This window comes from Idiotropiscis lumnitzeri, chromosome 4, assembly GCF_059441095.1.
Source record: "Idiotropiscis lumnitzeri isolate Australia: NSW breed Sydney's pygmy pipehorse chromosome 4, RoL_Ilum_1.0, whole genome shotgun sequence".
Taxonomy (NCBI): domain Eukaryota; kingdom Metazoa; phylum Chordata; class Actinopteri; order Syngnathiformes; family Syngnathidae; genus Idiotropiscis; species Idiotropiscis lumnitzeri.
In genome coordinates this window covers 14,789,747-14,813,731 of record NC_142394.1, presented here as the reverse complement: position 1 = coordinate 14,813,731, position 23,985 = coordinate 14,789,747, and the positions used below count along the sequence as shown (strand labels likewise).

Here is a 23,985-nt window from a genome sequence, read left to right as displayed (position 1 = left end):
TTGTACTTATCCTGCCACAATCCAAAAGCAACTAATGAATGAGTTTTGAGTGGCAGCGGCTACTTTCAGGAATTGCGATTTGAAAGAGGTCACAGAGTCGCATTGAGCAAGGTACCTCCCCCACTGCATGTCTGTATGAATGTACAGGACCTAAAATCAATTCATACATCAACGCCAACCGAAATACCCAGACAAAAACTAGATGAACTATATGTAAACGCACGCACGCGACACAAAGAAGTCCGATGTTCAGTATGGTCCACGACTGAATCGAAACAAGGATGTTGTTGCAGTGAGGAAACACCTTTTTTTCTTTTTTTCATATTTCTAACCTCCCCCTTCATTTTACACCGCTCTTGAACTGTTCCTAGCGGCGACGGGGTTGGATCCATTTCCTCAAGCTTCCATTTGATTGGTGGCCACCGGGGTTCGAATCATACCCTGCACCTTTGTTCAAACAAAGCACACAACAGTAGTGAAAATGTTCTTTTGAACTCGACCTTAACCTGTCAAGTGTGAGCACAGTCTAAAACTGCCCGTGGCTATGAATGGCTGTCGGCATGTCAGCACGTGATTGACTGGTGATTGTCCATGAGTCGGAGAATATAAGCAATATAGAAAATGGATGGATGGATGCTTGCTACCCAGGAGCTAAAGAGTCACACAGACAACAGCTAATGCTTTCCACATGACCTACATTTAACCTTGATGTTGGAGTAAAGATGCTGGCTGGCGATGACATCATCATCATGGTGGGCTTTCTCAATGTGACTGACAAGAAGGCAGTCAAACAAGTGAGTTGAGAGTGAAACCAATGTGAATCCGATCCCACGTGTGACCCTTGGTCCACGTTTTTCTGTTACTATTCTGGTAAATCCAGAGACACGATCCGTATTTCAATGCGAGTAGACTGAAGGGCCGTATTGTTCCATGTTGAAAAGAATTGTCAAATTACCTAAGCAGCTCATCTTGTTTCGTTAAAGACGATATTATTGTAGAAGGGAAACAAGACAGGCAAACAAAAGGAATTGACGAGAGAGAAAACATGAACTCCCTGGTTATCGGGATCATTGATTTAGTGCTGTTCCAAAGAACAATGCCTTCAAACTTTTTCAGGTGTACTGGGAGACGAACATGAACATTCTGTACATCTTCCATCGACAATCAAGGTAAGCAGCGACACACAATATCAAACAGTCATGGTAAGAACCTTTAAAGAGATGCTTTCAGGTGTTCATAAAGCACAAAAAGTATAACCAAATCCACATGACTCCCTCTTGCAAAATGAGAACAGCTACTCCATTTTTAACTTCTCTTCGGTCTTGAGGAGAATTTATTTTAAGATAATTAGTGTCCAATATACTGTACTGGTAAATCGCCCGCATGTTTGAAATGCGCACATTAAGATTTAGACGTTACTATTTCATTGAAGTACTGTAGATGTCGGTAAGATGAGTTTCAAACTGTCCAAACAAATCAAAGAGAAGACATTTCCACTTTCTGTGGGCTTGGAATGCAAATACTAAAAACAATAAGAATGAGAAAACAATGTACGTTGTGGTTGGAACTGATTTGAAAGCTTCAAGCAATATGCTAAACCAGACGTGGGAAACAAGGCTCAAAAAAAGAGGATGAAATGAGTGGAATCATTTTTTAGGTCATTTGAGAAGTTTCAACTATTTTAAATAGTGAGTAGCACATATTTCAGATGGTTAATTGGTTCCTAGCTAATCTAAATAATTCACCCATCTGTAGACTAAGAATGCTAATGGTTTAATAAAAAGTAAAATAAAAAATAAATGCTCTCACTGAGAATTATACCCACATCAGTAGTAGTTTGAAGAAGTAGACAACCACATATGGACAAAGTCAAGGAAAACAGGCTGGTTGGTTGGGAGATCGCTGATGGTGGATAAAATCCAAACAATGCATTTCATTGCAACGGAGCATTTTTTCCATAATGCTGTCTGGCTAAAACCGTCACTTCTAAAAGCCACAGTTGAGACATGTGTGAGCTTTCCACTGAGGCAAGTCTAAGCAACAAGACCTGAAACTGCTCAATTTGCTTTGAGCACCCCTCCAACCCAATCCCCCCCCAAGGTGATGTCTTTCTCAAGCGCCTCTCGAGGGGCCAGACACGCATTGCATGTCTTGCAGTTTTTCTGGAAAACAAAAGGCCCATGGCTGCATAAATCCTTGAGCCCGTTCAGGGGAGGCGGGGGGAAAAAAAAGGCAAGACAAGCAGGCTTTATACCACAATCCAGTTTGACATACAGTGTTGCACTTGTCTCCTTGTGAGGTGGATTCAATTACACCGGAGTGATTTAATTCCAGCTGCTGCTTGAAATGGAATATGTTTGGTTAGGTAATTGGTCTCACAAATCTGATATACTTCATTTATTATAAAGTTTATTCCTGCCGAAAAGACTCTATCATTCCACCTGGGAACAGCACCTTTTTCACAACTCCAAGTTCTTCTGTACTGAAAACCAAAAGGCTTGTTTGTCTCCCGCGTTCTTCCATTTTGATATAATTACACTTTAATACTGTGCCTCACCTGTCAAGGACAAGCAGTCATCTCACTAATGTGAGGAGAAAAGACTCTGCCAGAAAACTGGAGGTCGGCGCACAGGGGATTTATGGAAGTAGATGATCTTCAGAGTTTAATCCTTGAAATAACTTTGTGCTGTGTATAAAAACGCTGTCGCCAAAACTACTTAGCACAAACAAAACAAACACTCTCGTGCTGTCCAGTAAAGGTTAAGAGACTTCACTTCTAAGTGGTTTGATGATAGGCTGCGTGATCGCTACCTGTTGGAGCATCACAGAGATAAATATTGGATTGCATAAAGACTTTTTATTGTCATCCCTGTGCAAAGGAGGTTATATTTTACCAGCTTTTGGAGGTTAGAACTGCAGGGACAGTTTTTACTTAGCAATTGCTGAGGGGGGAACATGGATGACAACAACAATGAAATGCATCAGTTATCCAACAACCGGATAGTGCATTGTCATTTTCACTAAGATGGGAAAATCTTAATTATTTTTTAACATTATAATGAATTAATTTTATAACACTGTTTGCTTACTTACATCTTCAGACGATTGTAGCAAAATGTAGTGCAGTACTTGGCTGTAACCAGCAGAGGCGCTATTGGTCTTATTGCCTCACTCTTCTGGCGATATCAGTTTGTTAGTTATTTTGTAATTAGTTATAATAAAGACAAAATATTAGTGTCAAATAGGGTTGAGCAATGAGAATCAAGAATCGAGTGGAACCTGGAATCGTTAAAATATCGGCGCTAAACTATGATGTCGAGTTGACTGCTCGGAAGAAGTCGCCAAACATGGACAAACCAAGACCAATAAGTAAAACGTGTGTTCGGCACGCAGCCCCTCCAGCCATCGGAGCCACAGCAAAGGTGCCAGGTTGGAGCAGTGGGCCGAGGCGGCGACTTTGGCCTCGTGCTAGGCCCATTAAAGCTCTTGTGAAAAAATAATATACTGGTTAAAAATAGCTCTTTGAGTACCCTAACTGATAGTTAAAGTTCACAAACAGTAAAAAAAGAATAGAGATGTTTATATGATTTTATCCATAATAACTCTGGTATCAGAATCAGAATCAGAAATCCCTTTATTGTCATCGTACAGTGTGCAACGAGATTAGAGAACTCCCCTCTCCAGTGCAATACAACAATAATTTCATCAAATATAATATAAATATAAATAACTCCCTCCTTTTATTTAGTCATTTATATTTTTGAGACTGGGAATCGAGAATCGCTTCAAAGCAGAATCAAATCGACGAACCAGAACTTGAATCGTCCAAATTCAAACAATGTCCAATCCTGGTGTCAAAGTTAGATGTTGCCATATTTATGAATGAAATCTGATGACATCCACCGCAGATTCTGTCTACCTGCGCCTCGATCAATTTCACCAAAATCTCGTCACGCCACCTCATGCCTCGTGCATGTAAAATGTCCGCAAAAATAGAGCCTGTAATGTCAATTGTTCAAATGCAGAACTCAAAACAAGGGGAAAAGTATCAATATTACACTTAATTCTTGATGTTTCAAACAATCCTAAAAGAGAATGGATGGATGGTTTTTTGTCTTCTATATGTGCCCTGTGATTGGCTGGAAACCATTCCAGTCAGCTGGCATATACTCTAGTTTTCTTGTTTTAATATTTCGTTTATGTTGCTATTTACTGTCATAAAGCAATAGAAAGTGGCACATTCCAATTGTTTTTGAGTGACTTGCTCGGTCATGGTCTCTTGACAAATAATGTATAATGGAAAAACTGAAAAGCTATCCACTCAGCTTTTCAGTTTTTCCACCATACATTAAGAGCTCTGTTTTACAAGGGCCAGATGTTCCTCTCACTGTAAGTGAAGTTTAATTGGGACGAACTGCTTGGTCAGACATAATAACATGATGGAGGGCTCCATCATGTGTCCCCTCTTCATTGTCCTAATTGCAGCCCGCACAAAAAGAGCGACGGCACTAAACCTTCAGAGCCAAAGTGCGCCTGTCGTCGATAAGTGGACATTTCGACCTGAGCGAGAGGTGCGCAAATTGCATTGCATTACCATATTGTGTCATCGGTGCTGGGGCTTGCATCGCTTTGGTGCTCCTGGGTATTTTATTGTATCTAGCATGTCAATACAATGTCACCTTGGGCGCCAGTAAACACATTAAATGAAGTCACATAAAAATAAATAAATAAAGGAAGCTCATTGTTTTATCCACTGAAGAAGGTACAACTGGACAATAAAACGTCCCCACACTGTTTTGAGTTGCTGTGGGATTTAAAGTTTGTATATTAATATTTTGTCGAAGAGAGGATAAGTCTAGTTTCTAGGCGTCAAAGTGTCGTATTTTCACACGCTTACACTTTCAGCGTGAGCCAGCGACCACAGGTGAAATGTTTGCTCTTAAGCTGCCGCACATGTGATCCACTTCAACATGCATTCATTATTCATGGGCTTGGCTTTTCATTCCAGCCGGTGGCGGAGACATGTCAGAAGCTCTTGGTTTAGTGTTTATATGACCGAGCGGTGTGGGGGATGGACGGCCATTTCTCAACGCTCATTGAAAGGGCGTTTTTGTCCTACAACATCGGGACACGGTGCATTGTATAGAACAGAAATAGTCCATTTCATTGTCCTTGCAAGGGTCGAGAAACCAGCTGATTTTTAATTCCAAAGTGAAGTGCTCTGTCAAATTAAAACAGAAAAACTAAATCATTTACTGGCTTCACAGAACTTTTCTGCTAACCAGGTAGTGCCACTCAATAAGTCAGTTACGTCAGGACGCAGAATGAAAAATTCAATAAAATGTTCAAAAGTCTGAAATTCCCAAACAAAATGGTGGCACAATCGGCAATGTATATAGTTTGCTTCTTTACCACTTCGAATTTGCAAGTTCTACTGCCTAATTATTTGAAAAATACTTACACAGGGAAGGCCATTTTATGGACTTAAGCATCAGACAACTCAACACCAACCTCACTCTTCGAATATTGCCTGTAATTACCTTTTAGCTCTAATTCTCTCACTGATTTTCATTTTTTTTTTTTACCCTCTTAAAGGGGAAGCGCACCATTATAACAAAGCCTTAAAGGGAACTAAACCAAAACACTCTCTTAACTCTACAACCACTGAAATAATAAAAATAACGGGCCAAAACAGTTCATATTCCCCCAGTACAAAACTTTCAAAGTTTTCTTGAGGCGAGTAAAAATCATCTTTTCATGAGTTTGAAAGATAATTAAACATAATTGTCTGATGATTAATTGTCTGCTTCGCTCTCTTTTGCATTGTGCTTGTGTTGGCATTGACGCGAATGAACCGTTTCTTCGGTTATTACAAGCTTGGCTTTTATTTAATTGAATTTTCCATTGAAGTCATCTGCTCGGGTAAACAGCCCATCTGTCCTCCTTTTGCACTTCCCATTAATCATTGCTTCTTGTTACAATAGACGCAAGAGGCAAAGGTGGGAATTTCCTGTGTGGGGTTTTTTTTTGGTTTTAATTTTCCAAAAGTGACTGACCCAATGCTGGGTTATTTATATCCAGCGCATTGGGTTGAAGATTTGACCTAGCGTGTTGGGTCACAATTTTGATCCATATGGATGAGTTTAAGCTAACAAGAAATGCACTCATTTCGAATTTAAAGCAGGAATGGGCAACTGGCAGCCCACTTGTCGTATAAGACCCTTGATTGACATTCGAAGAAAAAAAAAAAAGTTTATGGTTGCTGAGCCAGATATATTACCAGTGTTGACCTCAGAATGACAGACATCGCTCGCCAGCGCATCCAACCCCAAGGCCGGAATTGTGAAGAATTTAATTTTCAATTGATTTAGGCAGGCAGAATTAGTATAATTTGTCTCTAAAATTGTCATCTCTGCATCACACGGTATCCTTATTGACATTAGAGAAAGCCAATAAGACAGAAACATAGCAATATTTTTTACTAGCATTGTTTTTTTTAGCCCATAACAGAATAGTGAATCAATTTGCATGAAAAACAAAGAATAAAAGAGAGCACCACTGCCACCTACTGTAGTGGATGTGCAATTACCATGCCCGTTTATTCTAGTACTGGCACCACTCCACGACAACCCAAAGAAGCAGGGCACATCCCACTATTAGAGAAGAATTGAATTCGATTAAAATGCAGGTTTTTGGAACAAATAAACTTTCATCAATGTGAAGGTGATCCATCCGTTGCGTTCATGTTACAATTCAGTTTTATTCGGAACCCCACATTGTGGCATATGTCATATTAATTGGAGCGGCGGTCCGCGGGGATCCGACAAATGTGACATAAAACAATAAAGTGAAGGCAGTCATGCAAGCGCTCAAATGATGAAACGTGGACAGGCATGATTACTTCCTGTGAGCCCGGTGACAAGACGGCAGGACAATTCAATTCAAGTCCTTTTAAACTGAGCAATGAAATAATTAAATCGGCTTTACAGTGTGCTTTGACGTTTTATTCAGCGATTCGCTCTGGTGCAAAGTAAAACGCGTCCAATAAATCAATAAGAAGCAAAATGGCAGGATTATAGGACGCGTTTCCTGATATTTCTTCACATCATTGACTGCAGGCACAAAATAACCTTGCTCATCTCCTCTTGACCTTTACGTCAACGCCGTTCACTTCACCACTCTCACTCTGTCATGGGTCGGATACACATCACATGACCACAGGGTGGGGTGCGTATACTGTATAGGAGAGCATGTTTACCACAACCAAGAGCAGGCGTGGGCAAACTACGGCCCGGGGGCCACCTGCGGCCCGTTAAACGTTTTAATCCGGCCCGCCGAATTTGAGAAAAAATTAAATGAATAAACCTTGTTAATGTTTTATTTTCTAAATACTGTGATTTTTAAAAGACATATATTGTTGTAATGCTTTTGTTCACTTTCATTTCAAATTATTATTTTTTTTTTTTCTCCGATTAGGTGAGGTTACCAAAACACTCCATCCATCTGCTCCTGGTCCTGCCTCTCTGTCAAATTTTAGAACCCATTGTGGCCCGCCAATCAAAAAGTTTGCCCACCCCTGACCAAGAGTCTCGCCTATCTGTGGGACCTCTACTACAATTTTACATTGCTGTTATCAACTTGCTACTCCTCCATTAGCGTGATGCATTCGATGGAGCATCACGTTTGGGTGGCATCTTTGAAAGTTAAAGAAAGAGCGCAAAAATATACAGACCGCTATGAAAAGGTGCATTTTTCAGTGAATACTTTGATTATACTATGACGACGATTGACGAATCAGAGAAGGTTTTCTGTCCAAAAGTGAGCTCACAATGTTTTGGAACTTGTTTTTAAAAACATGTATAAGTAAGACTTTGGGTAGCTTCACTTGATCACTTTGAGTCACGAGAACTTGTTTGTACACCATGTGACGCTAAAGAAAAAAATAATGAAATAAATATCGCCTTTTGATGATCTAGGTTTTCATCCATCGATCCAGCCATTACACACATAAGCATACACACGCACGCACATTCCGCCTTGGTTAGCGATCCCAATTTCATATCACACGCTTCATTCTAATTTCTCATTTTCTCTTGTCAGTGACCATCCCGTCCTCTGCTTATCAATCATGCTCCATGACAATCTTTTTTTTTATTTTCCTAATCTATGACACTCCAGCCCCTCACAGCCGTCGTCTTCTCTTTCCAATCTGAACCTTTTCTCCCGGTGCCTTCAGCCAAATCAAATGAAACACCCGCTCCATTTCTTTGTTGGCATTTTTCCCTCGCATCCCTTTCTGCTCGCATCCCGCTGGATCAGATTCCGCCTGCCTGTCTTCCGTCCCTCGCTCCTACGCCGGGTGAGCATGTAATTTCTCCGAGTAGATGCTGTCACTTGACTGCTCCTCGGAGCTAAATGGGCCCATCCTCCTCCTCCCATCCTCGCTGCTCGACCCTCCGGGCCCCCACCCCGCTGCTCCTTGGTGGGATTATGTGACTCTTAATTCCTTTTCCGCTCTCACCTGAAGAGCTTGGCAGGGCATGAAATAGGGGCGTGCTTCAATGCAAATACAAGTTTGGAGACTGGAGTTGAGAAGGCATGGGGAAGGGACATGAACATTCCGTCAGCCCGTTTTGAGGGCGTGGTCATGTCTCATGCAAAGAGCCACTGCTCACCTTGTCCTATCAAGCTCGTGCAAACTGACAGTATAAGTTTTGCTTGAGGAGGCAGAACTTCACCACAAGGTATGACATTTGAAGGATTCATGTACAGTATTGTGTATTGTATTTTACCACGGGAAATTTACTCTAAATTAAAACTACGGTTGGGATCAAATGTCAATCATATGCTGTAAACAGATACATTGGTGTATTCCAAAACACTGTTTGGGCACGTAGTTGTGAAGGGCATGCCACAAAAATTTCTTTTGTCTAAATATGAACTTTTCCAGGGATGTGAGATGTGCTGGGAAAAAGTTTGAGAGAGACGACTTAGATGGTTTAGACATGTCCTGATTAGAGATAGTGTCTTGGTAGAAGGGTGATGAGTACAGAGCTGCCAGGAAAAATAGCAAGTGGGAAGACATGAGGGCAGTTGGTGTTAAAGAGGAGAATGCACAAGATAGACTTTGATGGAAAAGAATGAATCGCTATGGCAACCCCTGACAGGTCAAGCAAAACGGGGTGTGAGAAACACTGAATGCCTTTTCTGAAATACTGTTGCGATTAAATAGAATAATGTTGCCCCATTGAATTTAAGTTACCGCTTCGGATTTAGCTCCGAGCTTTCATCATTTTCACTATTGATTGCTTGAGAGTGACTCAGCGGTGCCCCTGCTGGTCGCTGGCAAGTAGTGCATTCCATTTTGACCCAAGCGCTTATCAACAATCAATGAAATTAATGAAATTCTCAATGGTTACAGAAAGAAAAAACAATATCGTTGTCAATTTTTGTAAACTTCTCAAAATATTTTTTTCACAGGTTTGTTTTGTTGCTGCCAGCATATCCTCTCACTGAGAGCAGCTTCTCATTTTTCTCTTGTGCGACCAAATTGTGCAACGTGTGTTCTCTTGCAATACCAAGCCAAGACAAATGCCCATTCCTCTGTCCAAAGTACTACTTACTAGCATCAAATTCTTAACAATGCAATTCAACAGCCAGCCAGAATTTCATTTTCTATAGCACTTATCCTCATTCAGATTGTAGGTGAGCGGGAGCCTATCCCATCTGATTTTTGGGCGAGAGGCAGAAGACACCCTGGGATGGTTGCCTATCCTTTGCAAGGCACAAAAAGAAAAACAACTATTCACGCTCACATTCACACCTATACAACAAGAGTCTATTCGAGTCCATTATTTTGATTGGGACTTTTTCCTGCCACTTGATTTATTTTAAGTTACATTGGATTTATTTATTGATTTGTTTGAGTTCATATAATTGTGTGACATACAAAATGAGTATTTTATGAAAACATTTTAAATATATCTATTTTGTTACAAGTTTGTGTTTTACATTACAATATATTTACAACTGACTTCTATTCGCAGGACAGCATGCAAATAGCGTTAATCTGCATAACATTGTTGGTGATTGCTTTTTGTTATAAATCATGATTTTACTGGTCTGGCCCACTTGGTAATAGATTTTCTTCCATGTGCCCCCTGAGCTAAATTGATTTTGACACCCCTGGCCTAACCAATCCACTACACACTTCTTTTCGTAGCATCACCTAGTGGCCTGGCATGCACACTACAGCGATGCGAGTTGTTTTTATAACTCTCTGTGGTCTTGAATAATCTTTTTTTACCCTCACTGATCAGCTTCTCTTTTTCTCTCATGCAATCCAATTGTGCTATTTTCTGTAACTCATCTCATAAACCAACCACGAGTGTGCATTATGGTGTTTAAAAATGAGTGAAAAGCTATATTATGCACACCTTACCTGCAGCTATTATTAATGAAATGTTACAATGGAATCCAAGCGCAAGCTGGAATTCCACAGGTAGTCTCATTGATAATTCCATTCTTCCATTTTCTATAGCGCCTATCCTCGGTAGGGTCAGGGGAGTTGCAGACTATCGCACCCTTGACTGGTCGCCAGCCAATCTCAGGGCACATTGAGATAAAACAAACATTGGTACTAAAATTCACACATATGGTCAATTTAGAGTCACTAATGAAGCAAATATTCAGGTTTTTACAATATGGGACGACGCCAGAGTAGCTCGAGAAAACATGCAATCAAGGGGACAGCATGTAAAATCCATATCCAATTCAATTTAATACAGCATGTGCTATTTTATAGAGCCGGCCTATTCGTGCATATAAAAATGCACAAATACAGACTGGAATCGGGATTTCCTAAATAGAGGCAGACATGCTTACCACACTTTCACAGTGGTGCCATAAGCAATTATTTAAGGTCATTAAAATGATTAAACAATGTTTATTACGCGATTTTAAAGGTTCTAGTTTAAGTCATGAGTCCCGTTTGCAGCCACTGCACACTGTCACACAGAATGGGAACAAGTTAATAAAAAGTAGATCAGAGCATAATAGTAATACGGCGATTAAAAAGAAAAAAAGTTGATGACACACACTAGCAAACGATAACAAATGATCGCTCCTCACCTGATAAAGCCTCCCTGGAAAAAGCAGAACGACAATACGTAAAGGATCCGGATGACCTGTGGGAGCATCCTCCGACTCGGAAATGTCTCCACGGCCACGCTGAAGAACTTGACTTGAGTGGAATAATGTCGCCAATCAGCAAATCCAGCGTCCAAGGTGCGAGTGTGAGAGAGGGTCGTCAGGCATCGTCTTTTTTCCTTCCTAGTATCAGCGCGTCTGAGAATGAGCGTGCCTTTTGGGGGGGTGGGAGAAACTTCTTCTTCTTCCTCCTCCCACACACGCACTCCAGTGGGACTGAGCGCATCCGAGGCGGCGCGGCTCGGAGTCACTCGGCGGGCGGCTCGGTGGTGCGCTGGAGCTTGGTGGTAGTGACTCCCGGGATTTTTTGAAAATCAATATTGAATGGTTGGAGAAACATGAAGAACATAAAAAAAAAACAACGGACACCGAGTAAAAGGGGGGGCCGTATTTTGGTTTGTCTTAATTGGGGGGCATAATGTGGGGCGGGGGTAGTTGGGGGCACGATTTGTCATTTAAATAAATAGAACAAACAAGTGTTTTAAAAATCTCGGTGTGAAGTAAAGTGTATCACTTGTGATGGGGAGGTGTGTTTTTTTTTTTTTGGGGGGGGGGCATAAATTGTCGTGTTATGTTCTTAAATTGTAATAATAAATTATTAAGGCTAATGTACTAATGTCTTTTGTTGAGGATTTGTTTTTATTTCCTAATTTACCATAGGCAAGAAAGGTCTCAATAATTATCAGTATAGTATTGTATGAGCATGTTAAACTATTTGTTTCCTTTTTTTTTTTTTAAAGCAACGTATGTCGAACCCAACTCATTTCATCCATTTCCTCAAATTGTTGTGTCAGGGGTACTCAAATAAAAATGTTAAAGAATTACAAATTTTTCTTTTTTAAGAAGTCAAAGTTGTATTTGTTGAGGTTGGTCAGGCCACATCCAATAGTACTGTAATATAACATAAAGACCCACAAGAAAGAAGGAAACGTATCTCTGTCCTGTAAAGTAACGTAGAAACCAACATGTTTTAAGGTATATGCTTTAATTATTTTCTGGATCTAAAAATGCATTCTTGTGCTTGCCTAAAATCCACACAATTCGCAGTGATCTCTCTTTTGCTTTTTGTTGTGACCTGAATCCCGCTTGCTGCTTGATATGATGATTTTTGTGCGTTTACTTCTTACATTCTTCTTCTGAATTCTTATGCTCTATCTCATGTTTGAGATGTAATGATTCACTCAAGCCCTGATTTGATTGTTTTGTTTTGTTTTTCAAAATGAATGACTATCTTTTATAACCAAAAGATCATCTGTATTTTGTCCACTTGACAAAGAGAAACATTTTGAAACGTACACACACTGACCCAATCAAAACATATAATACAGTAGCCCAGCACATACACAATGAATGGGTCGCTTGACTGCATATCCTGGTGTGCTTAACGCAGTGTGGTAAGGTCTCAGTAGTACAGAAACAACAGAGAGGAGTAAATAAAAAAAAATAAAAAAATATTCAAGCCGATCACAATCTAAATCACAATATTTAATCAGTTATGGGGGTGAAATTTGGGTTGTTCAGTGTCTCAATGTAAAACTTGCTAATTTGGGCGCTAGAATCTGGAACACGAGCTCCATCTGATAAGAGAATGAAAGCTTTTCGACATGCCAAATCGTTCGGAGAATAGATCAGTCTGTACAGTGTCGACACTTTCAAAAGACAGGAGAGCATTGTGTGTATGTTGTGGATGAGCACAATACGGGACATCACTCACTGAGTTGGTCCATCAAATTGCTTCCATGTCAGTCATCTGTCTTTAGCCCGATGATTCCACGCCGCAGGATGGCAGATACAATATGTCACTTTTTTCTATTCATTGTGGCAAGACGCAGCGGATTAACTTTTAGCCCGCAGCATTTCTCGGTCTTCTTCTTCTTCCCATCTTCAGCGAGACTTGCGTGTTAAAAAGCTCCTGGCCCCTCATTGAAAGCTATGATATGTAACGATCCAGCTGAGGCGTCTAAAAGTTACTAAAGTGCCAACCTATTGAAAATGTGAACATCTGTGTGTTACAAATCATATTGTTCTTCATTTTTAACCCCCACCTCTTAAAAAAAAAAGTCAGTTTGTATTTCAGACAAAAACTAATTGGCAATCGGGGCCTTAGTCAGGGAAGTGACCACTCGGTGGTCACTTTGTCTCCAGTTGTTCTCTTTGAAGAGAGGAAAACCTTCCAGGAAGACAATCATCTCTGCAGCACTCCACCAATCAGGCCTGAATGGTAGAGTGGCCAGAGGGAAGTCACATGGCAACTTGTTTGGAGTTTGCCAAAAGGCACCTGAAGCACTCAGACAATGACAAAGAAAATTCTCTGGTCTGATGAGACAAAAATTAAATTCTTTGCTGTGAATGTCAGGCATCATGTTGGGAGGAAACCAGGGACCAGGGGAAAAGTCAAATGTTGTGAATCCTTTCAGATGAACTGTATCTTGCATCAGTTAATGCAACTGGTCCCTTAGTGAGTCGTAGCTCCTGCCAATCAGCTAAACCTACGGTAAATAAAACTATGACGCTTGCCTTCAACCACCGGACATGATTCTATTCTCTGATCCATGCAGAAATGTGAGAGGGCATCTCAGTTGAGCGGGTGAGCATGAGGATGAGGAGGAAGGTGGAGACGGCGAGACCGAAACAGAGCGAGGGAATTAAAAACGAGGTGAGGTGTTGTGTTCCTGGCAGGTCGACGGCTGCAGCTGCTCGTCGACACTTTTGACTCACGGTGTCATGTAACTGTTATGCATTTATGAGGTCTGACATTGGCTTCACATCGGGGTGTGTTCTACGATATGTACACTTAGCGTGCATAGATTAAAAGGAAATGAGCGAAGGCCTTTTGCACGGGTCAAGTTGTCTAACTGAGTACAGCTATATCTTAGGAATAATTGAGTACCTCAAAGACAACATTATGGAAAATGCATGGGTTTAATGTACAAATTCAATGGAGTCAAATCAATCAAATAGTTTGGTTAATAATGAGAAGGTAGTTATTTAAGAATCAATAAATCTGCCTAAAAACATCAAATCAGAGATGGGCATTTCGTTCCTGGGACGGAACGGTTCACCGGTGCATCAAGGACGGACAAGAATTTTGGGGCGGAGGACAGAGGGCGAGAAGTTTTTTCAAAAGGCCAGACTAAGCAAGGCCGGAAGTGATCGTGAATGACTTCTGTACACCTCGTCATCATGTCAAAGTGAGTAACTGAAAGCTCATTTCTGCTGCTTAAAACAATAAAAATGCAATTGTCTCTCATTACTTCGTGGCCGCCATAATATCGATAATACCCAATTCAATAACGTGAACCCACAGCTAGGTGGAATTGCCAGTCATGGCATTGGTCATGTTCTGTTAAGGTCACGGCGAGAAATGCTACTGTTGTTATGGTGACAGAAGATTCACACTGCATCCAGATGCTGTCATGCCTTCCATGCTGTTTGTTCAACTATTGTTCTCGGGATCCATCCGTTCATTTCTGACGCTGCTCGTCTCTCGTGACTCCCCCGCGAGCCACATGACAGACAGTACGCTCTGGACTGGTCAACAGGGCATATCTAGACAAACTGTCACTCACACCTATTAGCAGTTTAGTCTCTTGAATGGTAGCATAGGGTGCATTTTTTTTGGAATGTGGGTAAAACCCACGCAAGCACAGGAAGAACAACATTTATTTTGATTCTGTGTTACAGCGTGAAAACACAAACATATGATGACCGGGGTCGTATGCCGACCCTGTCTGGGTGTCTTCCCCTGTAAAGTAAGTTTCGTATGGCTACACCTCTATTCATAGAGGTGTGGGTCCGGGAGCGAAACAGAGTTTCGGTTCGGACGCCGGGTTTTTGGATCATTCTTGGTTTCCCCGTATGGGTACTCTGCCACCGCACGACGACAACGTGATGATCCGGCGCGGCGGCCTTCCCCTGTGAAGAGGTCAGATTCCAGCAATGGCACAACCGACGTAAGGGTCCCCTTACCGTCTTAATATAACCAAGGCGGCTACTCTTTTACTTTATATTCATGGTCACATTCCCAAATTGACTATTTGACACACTGACCCTTCCTATGTAGGTTACACGTGATGTATCCCTCCTCTCATGTGGTGGGAAAAAAAAGAAAACCTTTCAGCAGCCATATAAGAAAATAACCTGTTCCAGAGTCCTAGGTGTTCACTTAATAAAGTTTTAAGTAACATTTAAGCATGATTCATTATTGCACATGTAAAAAGAAGTTAGTCATTCTAATGTTATGACCAGAGATGGGATGGAACGGTCTGTCCGTCTGTCCCGATGTTGGTACATCTCCTATTCATTATTGAGTGGAATACTCCCATCAAATCCCCTCAGAAAATAATCCCATCACGTCTCATTCCTGTACCATAATAATAATAATAATTAAAAAAAGAAATCAATAAATAAAAAAAATCTGTCCTGTTGCATCCCGGTGAAAACCACTCCCATTCCATCTTGCTACCATTAAGAATGACTCCCACTCCCGTACTGCTCCAATTTTGGAAGTCAGTTACACTCGAAAACAAACATAAAAAACAAACAACAAATAACTAAAGTTGCATTATACTCACTTATTGAACAGTTTGTCGCACCCTTTCTCCTTCATGGATTTCCAATTTAGTTCTTGTCATCCAGTTTAGTAAATCTCAAAGTCCCCCCCCCACCTTACTCCTTTAGACTGCTGATTTGTATTTTAGAGGTTTTCCTCCTCTTTAGATCCAGAATAAAAACACCACGCTCTTCCAAACGCCACTCTGAGGGTTTGACCCATGGCTCCAGCTTCCTCATCTTTATCCTCACTCGCAGTCTCTTCTGTTTTACAAAAAGCTTTGTGCAGCGGTCTGTGCCGTTTATCACCTCGACAAACTATTTTTTAAAGTAACTTATTGAGTCTAGGAGCGGTGTTGCTGTGTGGGTTCTTTTGATAAGATTTTAGTAACTTTCGTCTCTTGCCCCTGAATCCTTATAGGAGATATATTTTTGTCTTTGTGTCCCCCATTCGTGGAGCCTCTAAGGTTGAAATCAACCTGATCCAGGTCCGCTCCTCTCATTTTGGTAGGTATTTTGAAAATGTAACAATGAGATAAATAGGTATACCCCTGATGGTATCTGAACTTAATTCTGAGCAACAGTTAAGCGTTTCCTGACACTTGAAACCAATTCAAACAGATCTCAGATTTTGTGCGACGGTGAGGTATTTTTCCAGATCATTCTACAGGTTACACTGTATTTGAAATTCAAAAATAATGTAAAACAAATTATTGTACAAAATATAATAATAAGAACACATAATGCAAAGTAATTGTAGTTGTCATGAAGCATCGACCTGACGGGAGGGAGGGCTGCGCTGCTGTGGGAGCGATCACAGCCGACTTAAATCATGGCTCATCAAAGCAGCCAGTTTCATTGCCTTTAAATGTGACACGGCGGGAGCACATCTGCGGTGTGGAATGGGCACTTGGAGACTGCCACCCCCTTTCGTTAGTCTCTACCCTTCATAGCCTCGATTAAACAAATATAATAGAGGGTTAGAGGCTCGTTGTCCAGATAATTGAGAATGAAATACATTGCGCTGTCTACCCTAGATCATTGTTAGCCGTGGTCTGAGCAGGCCTAATGTTTAAGTCTCACTCCGCCAGGTGTATCTCAAGGACGCTGTGCTGGCCCACCAAGTTTGGCAGAAACCAGACTGCCAAAGTGGCAAATGCGCAGTAAGATTTGCGCTGATACAAAAATCAGGATCCACCGTTTTGTTTTGTTTTTTTGTGCCATGGCACAGATGCGCTGTCAAGGAAAAGGAGCCCAAAATGTGGAATGACAGCCACAGAACCAGAAAAATGGACTTTATTGGGAGAAAGCAAAGGGTTTTGAAGCGCAGTATATTATGAAAGGTGAAAATTTTTACTATATTTTAGTTTGATTAGGTTTTAAACGGCGAGTTGGGGGGGTCAGAGGGAGAGCTGCATGGATATATACGGATACAAATCCCCAGGTAGCAGCCGCCTTCACAAAATGAAGGTCGGAAAAAAAAAAATCCCAACAGAGCCAACCATCCGTCCTCATGCATTACTCATCCATTCAATTTGTACAGCCGGCCAGGCTGCCAGGAACGGCGGCCATCCACAAGAAAAGGTTTTGACAGGGAGAGACGCGCATTGCTGTAAAGCACAAGTGATGAGTCAGTCAGCCAAATCATTGGAAGATTACAACGCCACACAAGCAAAATATTGGCTCGGCATGTTATTCACGTAGCGGAAGATTCTCTTGTGAATCCTGAGCACGTACGTCACTGCCGCCGGGCTCACAAAGAGCCAGAGGAATGACAATAACTGCGTGCTGTCGTCATTACATCTGTCTGGTTTTGCTCGCCTTTTGGCTATTCTTGTTTCGGAGCTTTGCTCTTTGATGGCTCTGTATTGATTTTTTTCAACAGCTGTAAACCTCCCCTGTGTGATTTACTTGCCGCTAAGCTAAATCCATTAAACTGCCTTTTTAGTCATACGATACAGTCGGACCTCCAAAGTGAAGTCCATTCTGCGATTCTGACTGACTTTAAAATCTTTCAAAATTCACAACTCGTTTTCCCATAGGAAATGATCAAACCCCAACTTTATTCAGCATCTGCAGATGCTACAGAAACGTTTTATGTCCAAATACGGCTAAATTCTTTTACAAAAAAATTCCAAAAATCGATACAAATGGTCTGTCCCCACTTCGTCTGTCATTTCAGCAAATTTGGGAAATTTTAAGTTGAGAAAATAGAAGAAATACGAACACAAATTGGAACTTATAGTTGAAAGGTTTTGCGGCAGTGTGTCAAAACTACTTCAGTTTTCTCAATCTGCCAAAGCCGTGTGGCGTAATTGTTGCCTCCATTTAACTTCTGGATGTTTTTTGGCCTACAATAACGACTGAAAATCGTAAATTTCCCGAGATTAATTGGCTTGTTTGTTTAAAATCAATCGTTGCAGAAAGACCATTGTCTGTCACGGCGGTAATTAAGTCTGCGTTTCATATTAATATCCACATTATGGTCGTTTTTTTTTAATTTTTTTTTATTGCATCACTTGTGAGTGTGAGAGCAGATGGTTTTTCGTCCATGTGTGCCCTGCAATTGGCTGGCAACCAGTTCAGGGTGTCCCCCGCCTACTGCCCAAAGACAGCTGGGATAGGCTCCAGCACCCCCGAGAGAAGCAGTTCAGAAAATGGAGAGATGTCTCTACCCTGAGAATTGGTGACCTATTAAAATGGATCCAAAGTACAATAGACCCCAAGCCAGAATCTTTCAATTATATGTATTGCTCCTAAAAGATGGACATAAAATTGCCTCAAAGGAGAGAACAATACATAAATGGATTTCACACGAAAATATGACTATAAAACAAGCACAAGTCACTTTAATGCAGTAAACGCAGTATTACTGGCCTTTACCGTAACACAGTGGCAAAGAACACTATAACCCAAGTGACTCCATCAACAAGACTAAAAATACATCTCCTGCGGTTACTTTCCCTCTCTGAACGTTTGTCCTTTGAAGGCATGGACATTCCCTGATCCTTCCAAGCAACTGCACCACACACACTCACTCTCAAGCTTACGTGTAAGGTATTTGAAACGCTGGCACAGATTCATGGAAGCGCTAACGGTAGCGCAAAGGTCAAACTTTATTGACAAACATGAATATATGTGACAAGTTAAACGGGCCACTGAGGGAAAGGTCACAAGGGAGAGTGTTGGGAAGCTGGAGCCACCCATCATTCGTTTCTCGCTGCTCCTTTTCCTGCGCCAGCCACAGCTTTGAGTCACATCACTTGCACCATTCATGGACGTACAGTGCGAGAATGTTGACAGCAGAAAAGACACATTTTTCAAATAATAATTACAGCTTCTGAAAAGTCCAACACAGTCCAATTTGGGATACGGGACAAATTACATTTTGTTCGAATTTCAAAACAATTTTCCATCCAAGCATGCATTTTCTAAAACTATCGGGTCATGGGTGAGGAGGCGTCTACGATCCCACAATAACTTTGGGCTGTAGTCAACCACAGCTAATCCTACACTCACACCTATGGGCAATTTTGTCTTCAGACTCCAATATACCAGTTTTTGGTACGTGGAAGGATGCTGAAGTACTGGCAGAAAACCCAAACACGGAAACCCCACACAGAAGTAGCGACACTTAGATTCAAACCTCCGACTTCAGAACTGTGTAGCGGACAACTACTAGGACCTGACTGATAAGGATTTTTTTTTTTTAGGCTGATGCCGATTACAATATTTAGCAGAAAAAAAAAAATCAGAAACCTGATTAAAAGGCAGAATAATAAGGAAAAGAAAATAACTTATTTTTTGGTCAAAAATAAATTACAGGCGGAAAATGTGAAATTTCATCATGCTATGTCCTACAGTATTTGTTTAACTTGACAACAGATAAAAAATGTCCAAGCAATGTTTGAATTTCATTACTACGAGCGGGTTCTTGGGTACGTTTACCACTAAATAAATTAAGGTGGAAAACAAGAGATAGGATAAAATAAGACCTATTGGAAATAGAAATAATGAGGGTAAAACTGCTGATAGAAAGTGTAGAAATATTTTTCAAGTCTTCTAACTTTTGAATCCACTTCATAATCATTTTGATCTTTAACATGATTTCCTCTATTTTTAGTCAAAACTAATGTGGCTAAACAATCAATAAATACAAATTTTTAACGTCAATAATTGTATCCTTGGATAAAGAGCCAACCATGTTCTACTTTATGTTTAAAGACATTATCATCTGATCACATGTACACAGCAGCCTGTTCTGGTAAATTTCCATTTTTTAATTGCGACACCATTTTACAGCACCCGGACGACATGAGCGCACAGGAGTTGTAACGGTGAAATACAACCGCAGCCGTGTTGACTTGAATGCACATCTTTATGGCAATAAGCAGCCCCGCGTTGCCTCCACAACGCCTAATTGGCTCCGGAAGCCTTTTAATCTCCTCACAAACCCAAATGCTGAAGTACATTGTAGTCTGTGTGATGATATGTCTGAAGTTGTTTTCAATACTTGTCCTATTTTCCATACAAATGCCTGAGATCCTCACTGCTACAAACAACAATAATATACCCACTGGCTTTGTTTTTTATGCCGGATGTGTGATGCATGGAATACAACGCAGAATGGTAACGCGTTACACTCTAATTGGCTACCAGAAGCAGCAAGGAGTTAAGAAATCTTCCTGATTGTAGTTAGTTTTTTTCCAAGGATGGACTCTGCTGTTGGCTCTTTTTTTTGTCTCTGGGTGACCTTTTTAATTAATTATGCTTCAGAATAGTTACACATGCTTAGACCCTGAAACATGATGCACAACAGTTAGAAACAAAGGCACGGGGGAGTCTGTGGACTTTTTTTTTCTCCTTGATAAAGCCCCCAAGCTTGCCTGTTCTGTATTCGGAAACGGTTGACCATGGTGTATTATGGAAATTACTCAGTTCAAAATCTTCCACTTTTGCTCTTTTCATTAACTCTTGTCATTTAGATGTCCAATTGTAATGTATGTAGTCTTGTGCAGTAACTGATGAGCGGATGTGGTGGAAGAACAGGTGTAAAAATGAATGAATGAGCAGCGCAGTTTTAAGTTTGAAAAAACATTCAAACTACATATGATTGCACCAAAGTGTAAATAAATACAAGTAGGCAATGGGCATGCCACAAATAAATCCAATTATTATTATCATCATAATTATCATTATCAATAATAATAAAAATAATAATAATAATAATAATACAGCGGTCAGTCGGCACTCAGTTACAATTAGTTTTGAATTGTACGAGCGTGATGCCGCATGCCATAAGCGAACTCCATCTCCCATAATGCTCGCAGTATCAGGAAGTCACTCGCCGGCTGATTTAAAATCCACCCAACAATTTACACTTTACCAAACAATCGCAGCGTTTAAAGTACAAAGTATACCCACAAACCAACTAGTACAATGACAACGCAGCACAGTTTCGACCCGCGCGTTATTTCGGCACTTCCGTGACATTCCAAACAATCACTCGGTTTGTGACGGCAATTCAGGAGCTCGCACCGCGTACAACACCACAACATAAAGAGAAATAGAAAAGTGCTTTACCAGTTGGCTGTACGCCGGGTCAAACAAAGTGTGGTCACGTGAGCCTGCGAACCACACATAGAAGTGCAATCATCTACCTGAGCGTCCTCCTCCTACCCGCCCGATATACCGAACCATTTTATTAAAAAAAGAAAAAAACCCTAGACAGTGAGAACCCTGAAGCATTGCTCCTTCATACTTCCGCGACCGGTGTGCGTGCGTACGTCACTGCGTCAACGTCACGCGTCAATTGCCTTCACACTCTCGCACACCTACGTCGGGAGACAGTCACTTAAAATAATACGATACAGGAAACTTTCGCCCGCCAGCGTCTCCACTCTTCCCGCCAATTATTTTCTTCATTGGTCGAATTTTTCCCTCCAAACCTTCCATCTTCACTGGCACAACAACAATTTCCAGCCTACGGCTGCGGAAAAATCATGCCAAAAGTTGGCTGCCATTTGGCCATCTTTATAAAAGCTGAAGGCATCATGTTGATAAATGCATTTGCGCACCTCCTTACACAGTCGCTCGTCTACTTGGTCCATCATTTCCTTGTTTTGGAATTACAACAATTTGGAAGGCAACCAAGGGATGGGAATTTCTTGTTGGACTGCTGCTTTTGTAGTTTGAAGTGTTGTGGTTAATAACTTTGTATTGAAAAGGTATATAGCTCAAAGGCTCACAAACTTTTCTTCATCCTTTTCTTGTAATGTTTTCAAATGTTGCCACAAGTCAAAGTGGCACTACAAATGGGCTGCAGAGTCTGTCAAGATGGGGGAAAAAAAGAGCCAATTTACATTGAGTTGATTAGCCTCTGTGAGGCATCGATGCTTGAATCTTAACAGGTTTGTTTGTTGTGCCCGCAATTGCTTTTGATGCATCTGGGATCTGTGTCTCTCTGAGCTAACACCTCTGCTTTTCTCAACTGTCTGCCGCATAAAAAAAAAAATCCTGCGAATCCTGCCACCCTAGCTATGATGAAACCTCACGCAAGTGTGTCTTTACATTTCTTTTCTCCTATGGAGGTTTTTTTTTTTCATTTCATGTTTGCAAGAAGGATTGGGAATTTTATGGGTGTTTTTACATTCCTAGGAATGACCAAGTCACATTTCTAACATTCCCATTCTTTCATGTTTCTGCACTTCTTAAGCACTGAACTACAATGTCTCCCCTCCCGCAAATTGCAGCCTTTGCGATTTGAAAATTGCATTCTATGTTGCAATGTTGATTTGCATTCAATGAACTGTTGAACCCTAGCCATTTAGATCACATTTTAAATAAGTACATTATCTTCTCATATTAGCAAATATTACAAGCGTCTTTTCACATTGAGCTGCAGAGCTGGAGGGGTGTGGATGGTAATTGATCTGACGCCGAAGTCGACTTCTAAGAGGAGTGGGGGTTTTGCCAGCAGTGCAATTTGTTGCTCTTCTCTGGATCGAATTAGAATAGCTCGTCAACATGTTGCGGCTTTGTTTGTCAAAGCGTCCATAGACTTGCTGGACGGTTAGAATTGCCTTTGGGGATGGGATTTTGTTACTTTGTCGCACAAACATTACTGTAGCTGCTTTGAAATTATTTGTATTTTGGGGAGAACATGAGTAGGACTTCACGGAAGGCCTAGTTGTGAAATGCTCGGACCACCACTGGATAAACAGGGGTTCACTTTTTCTTTGATCCTTTAATAAATTGTGAGGGGAAAACAGACGCAACACTAAATGCTCAGTTGCACCGTATTATCTTAATACGGTCTATTAAAATACACCCTTGTGTTTATGCCTTTGTTTTTACTGACTCAACTGCCATTTACGATCAACTTTGTGCTTTGAAGAATCACATCAGTGCTTTTGCTGCCTCTAAAAGAGGTCCTTGTGTTTTTTTTTAAACCACAAGAATGGCAGCTATCCTCTGGGACCTGTCGTGCTGTTATAATCTATTCAGATGTGTACGTTCCGAAATAAAAACCTTGATCTTTGCAATCAGAGTATAAAAATACATGAAACAATTTTCTGCCTCTTGAGTTCTTTCAGTGTCCACATCAGTTTGACGGAGCCCAAAAACCCCCCCAAAAGCGCTCACCCGCATGCATGCCAAATACTATCGCGCAAGGCTCGAGTCTTGCCCCAGCGGGATCTCCTTAACATTCAGACTTACAGTATCCCTCCGGCACTCTCGGCCGGCTCGGTCTCACGGGGAGGCTGGAGAAACAACATGCCTGAGAAACCCGGCGGCATCACACGGTGAGATATGTCGACATGGCCTGAGAGAAATCTGGAGTTAGGGTTTAACTTCAGTTAGGAACGCGTCCTCCAGCACTCGACACTGTAAAAAATGGGGAGTGATATCTACTCAAAAATTTTATTCACTCAGAAATTTTAAGCAAATTTTACAGGAACAGTTTTTGAGTACCAGTTCATTAAATTTAAAAGTCACTCCAACGTTGAACCCACTTTATGTTTTTGTTCGCACATTTCATACACATCGGAGCTCAAGGCGCAAGAGTATCGAACCTAATACCTCAAGGTTGGGAGACGGCCTCTACTACTACTAACCGTGTGAAATGTGCTTTTCTAGATTTCGTTTCAAGTAAATATCCCTCCCCATTTTTTACAGTGCATTTCATTTCATTACGCCATCGCTGAGCAGCAGAAACAAATAGAC

At 41.1% G+C, this 23,985-nt stretch overlaps 1 protein-coding gene across 3 annotated transcripts in view; it reads right to left on the bottom strand.

Moving 5' to 3' along the window:
* Positions 1–21,571, bottom strand: part of glra4a (glycine receptor, alpha 4a) — a 50,354-nt gene extending 28,783 nt beyond the window's left edge. The window contains exon 1 of one of the 3 annotated variants that reach the window (XM_088294428.1): positions 21,343–21,571. Coding sequence is in view for 2 of the 3 variants with exons in the window: in XM_088294426.1 (XP_088150552.1) it covers positions 11,131–11,198 (68 nt within the window). In the remaining variant the exon portion in view is untranslated. Of the gene's footprint in view, positions 1–11,130; positions 11,413–21,342 lie in introns of those variants that run through there. The other 2 variants (XM_088294426.1, XM_088294427.1) reach the window with 2 other exon arrangements.
* Positions 21,572–23,985: the final 2,414 nt, after the last annotated feature.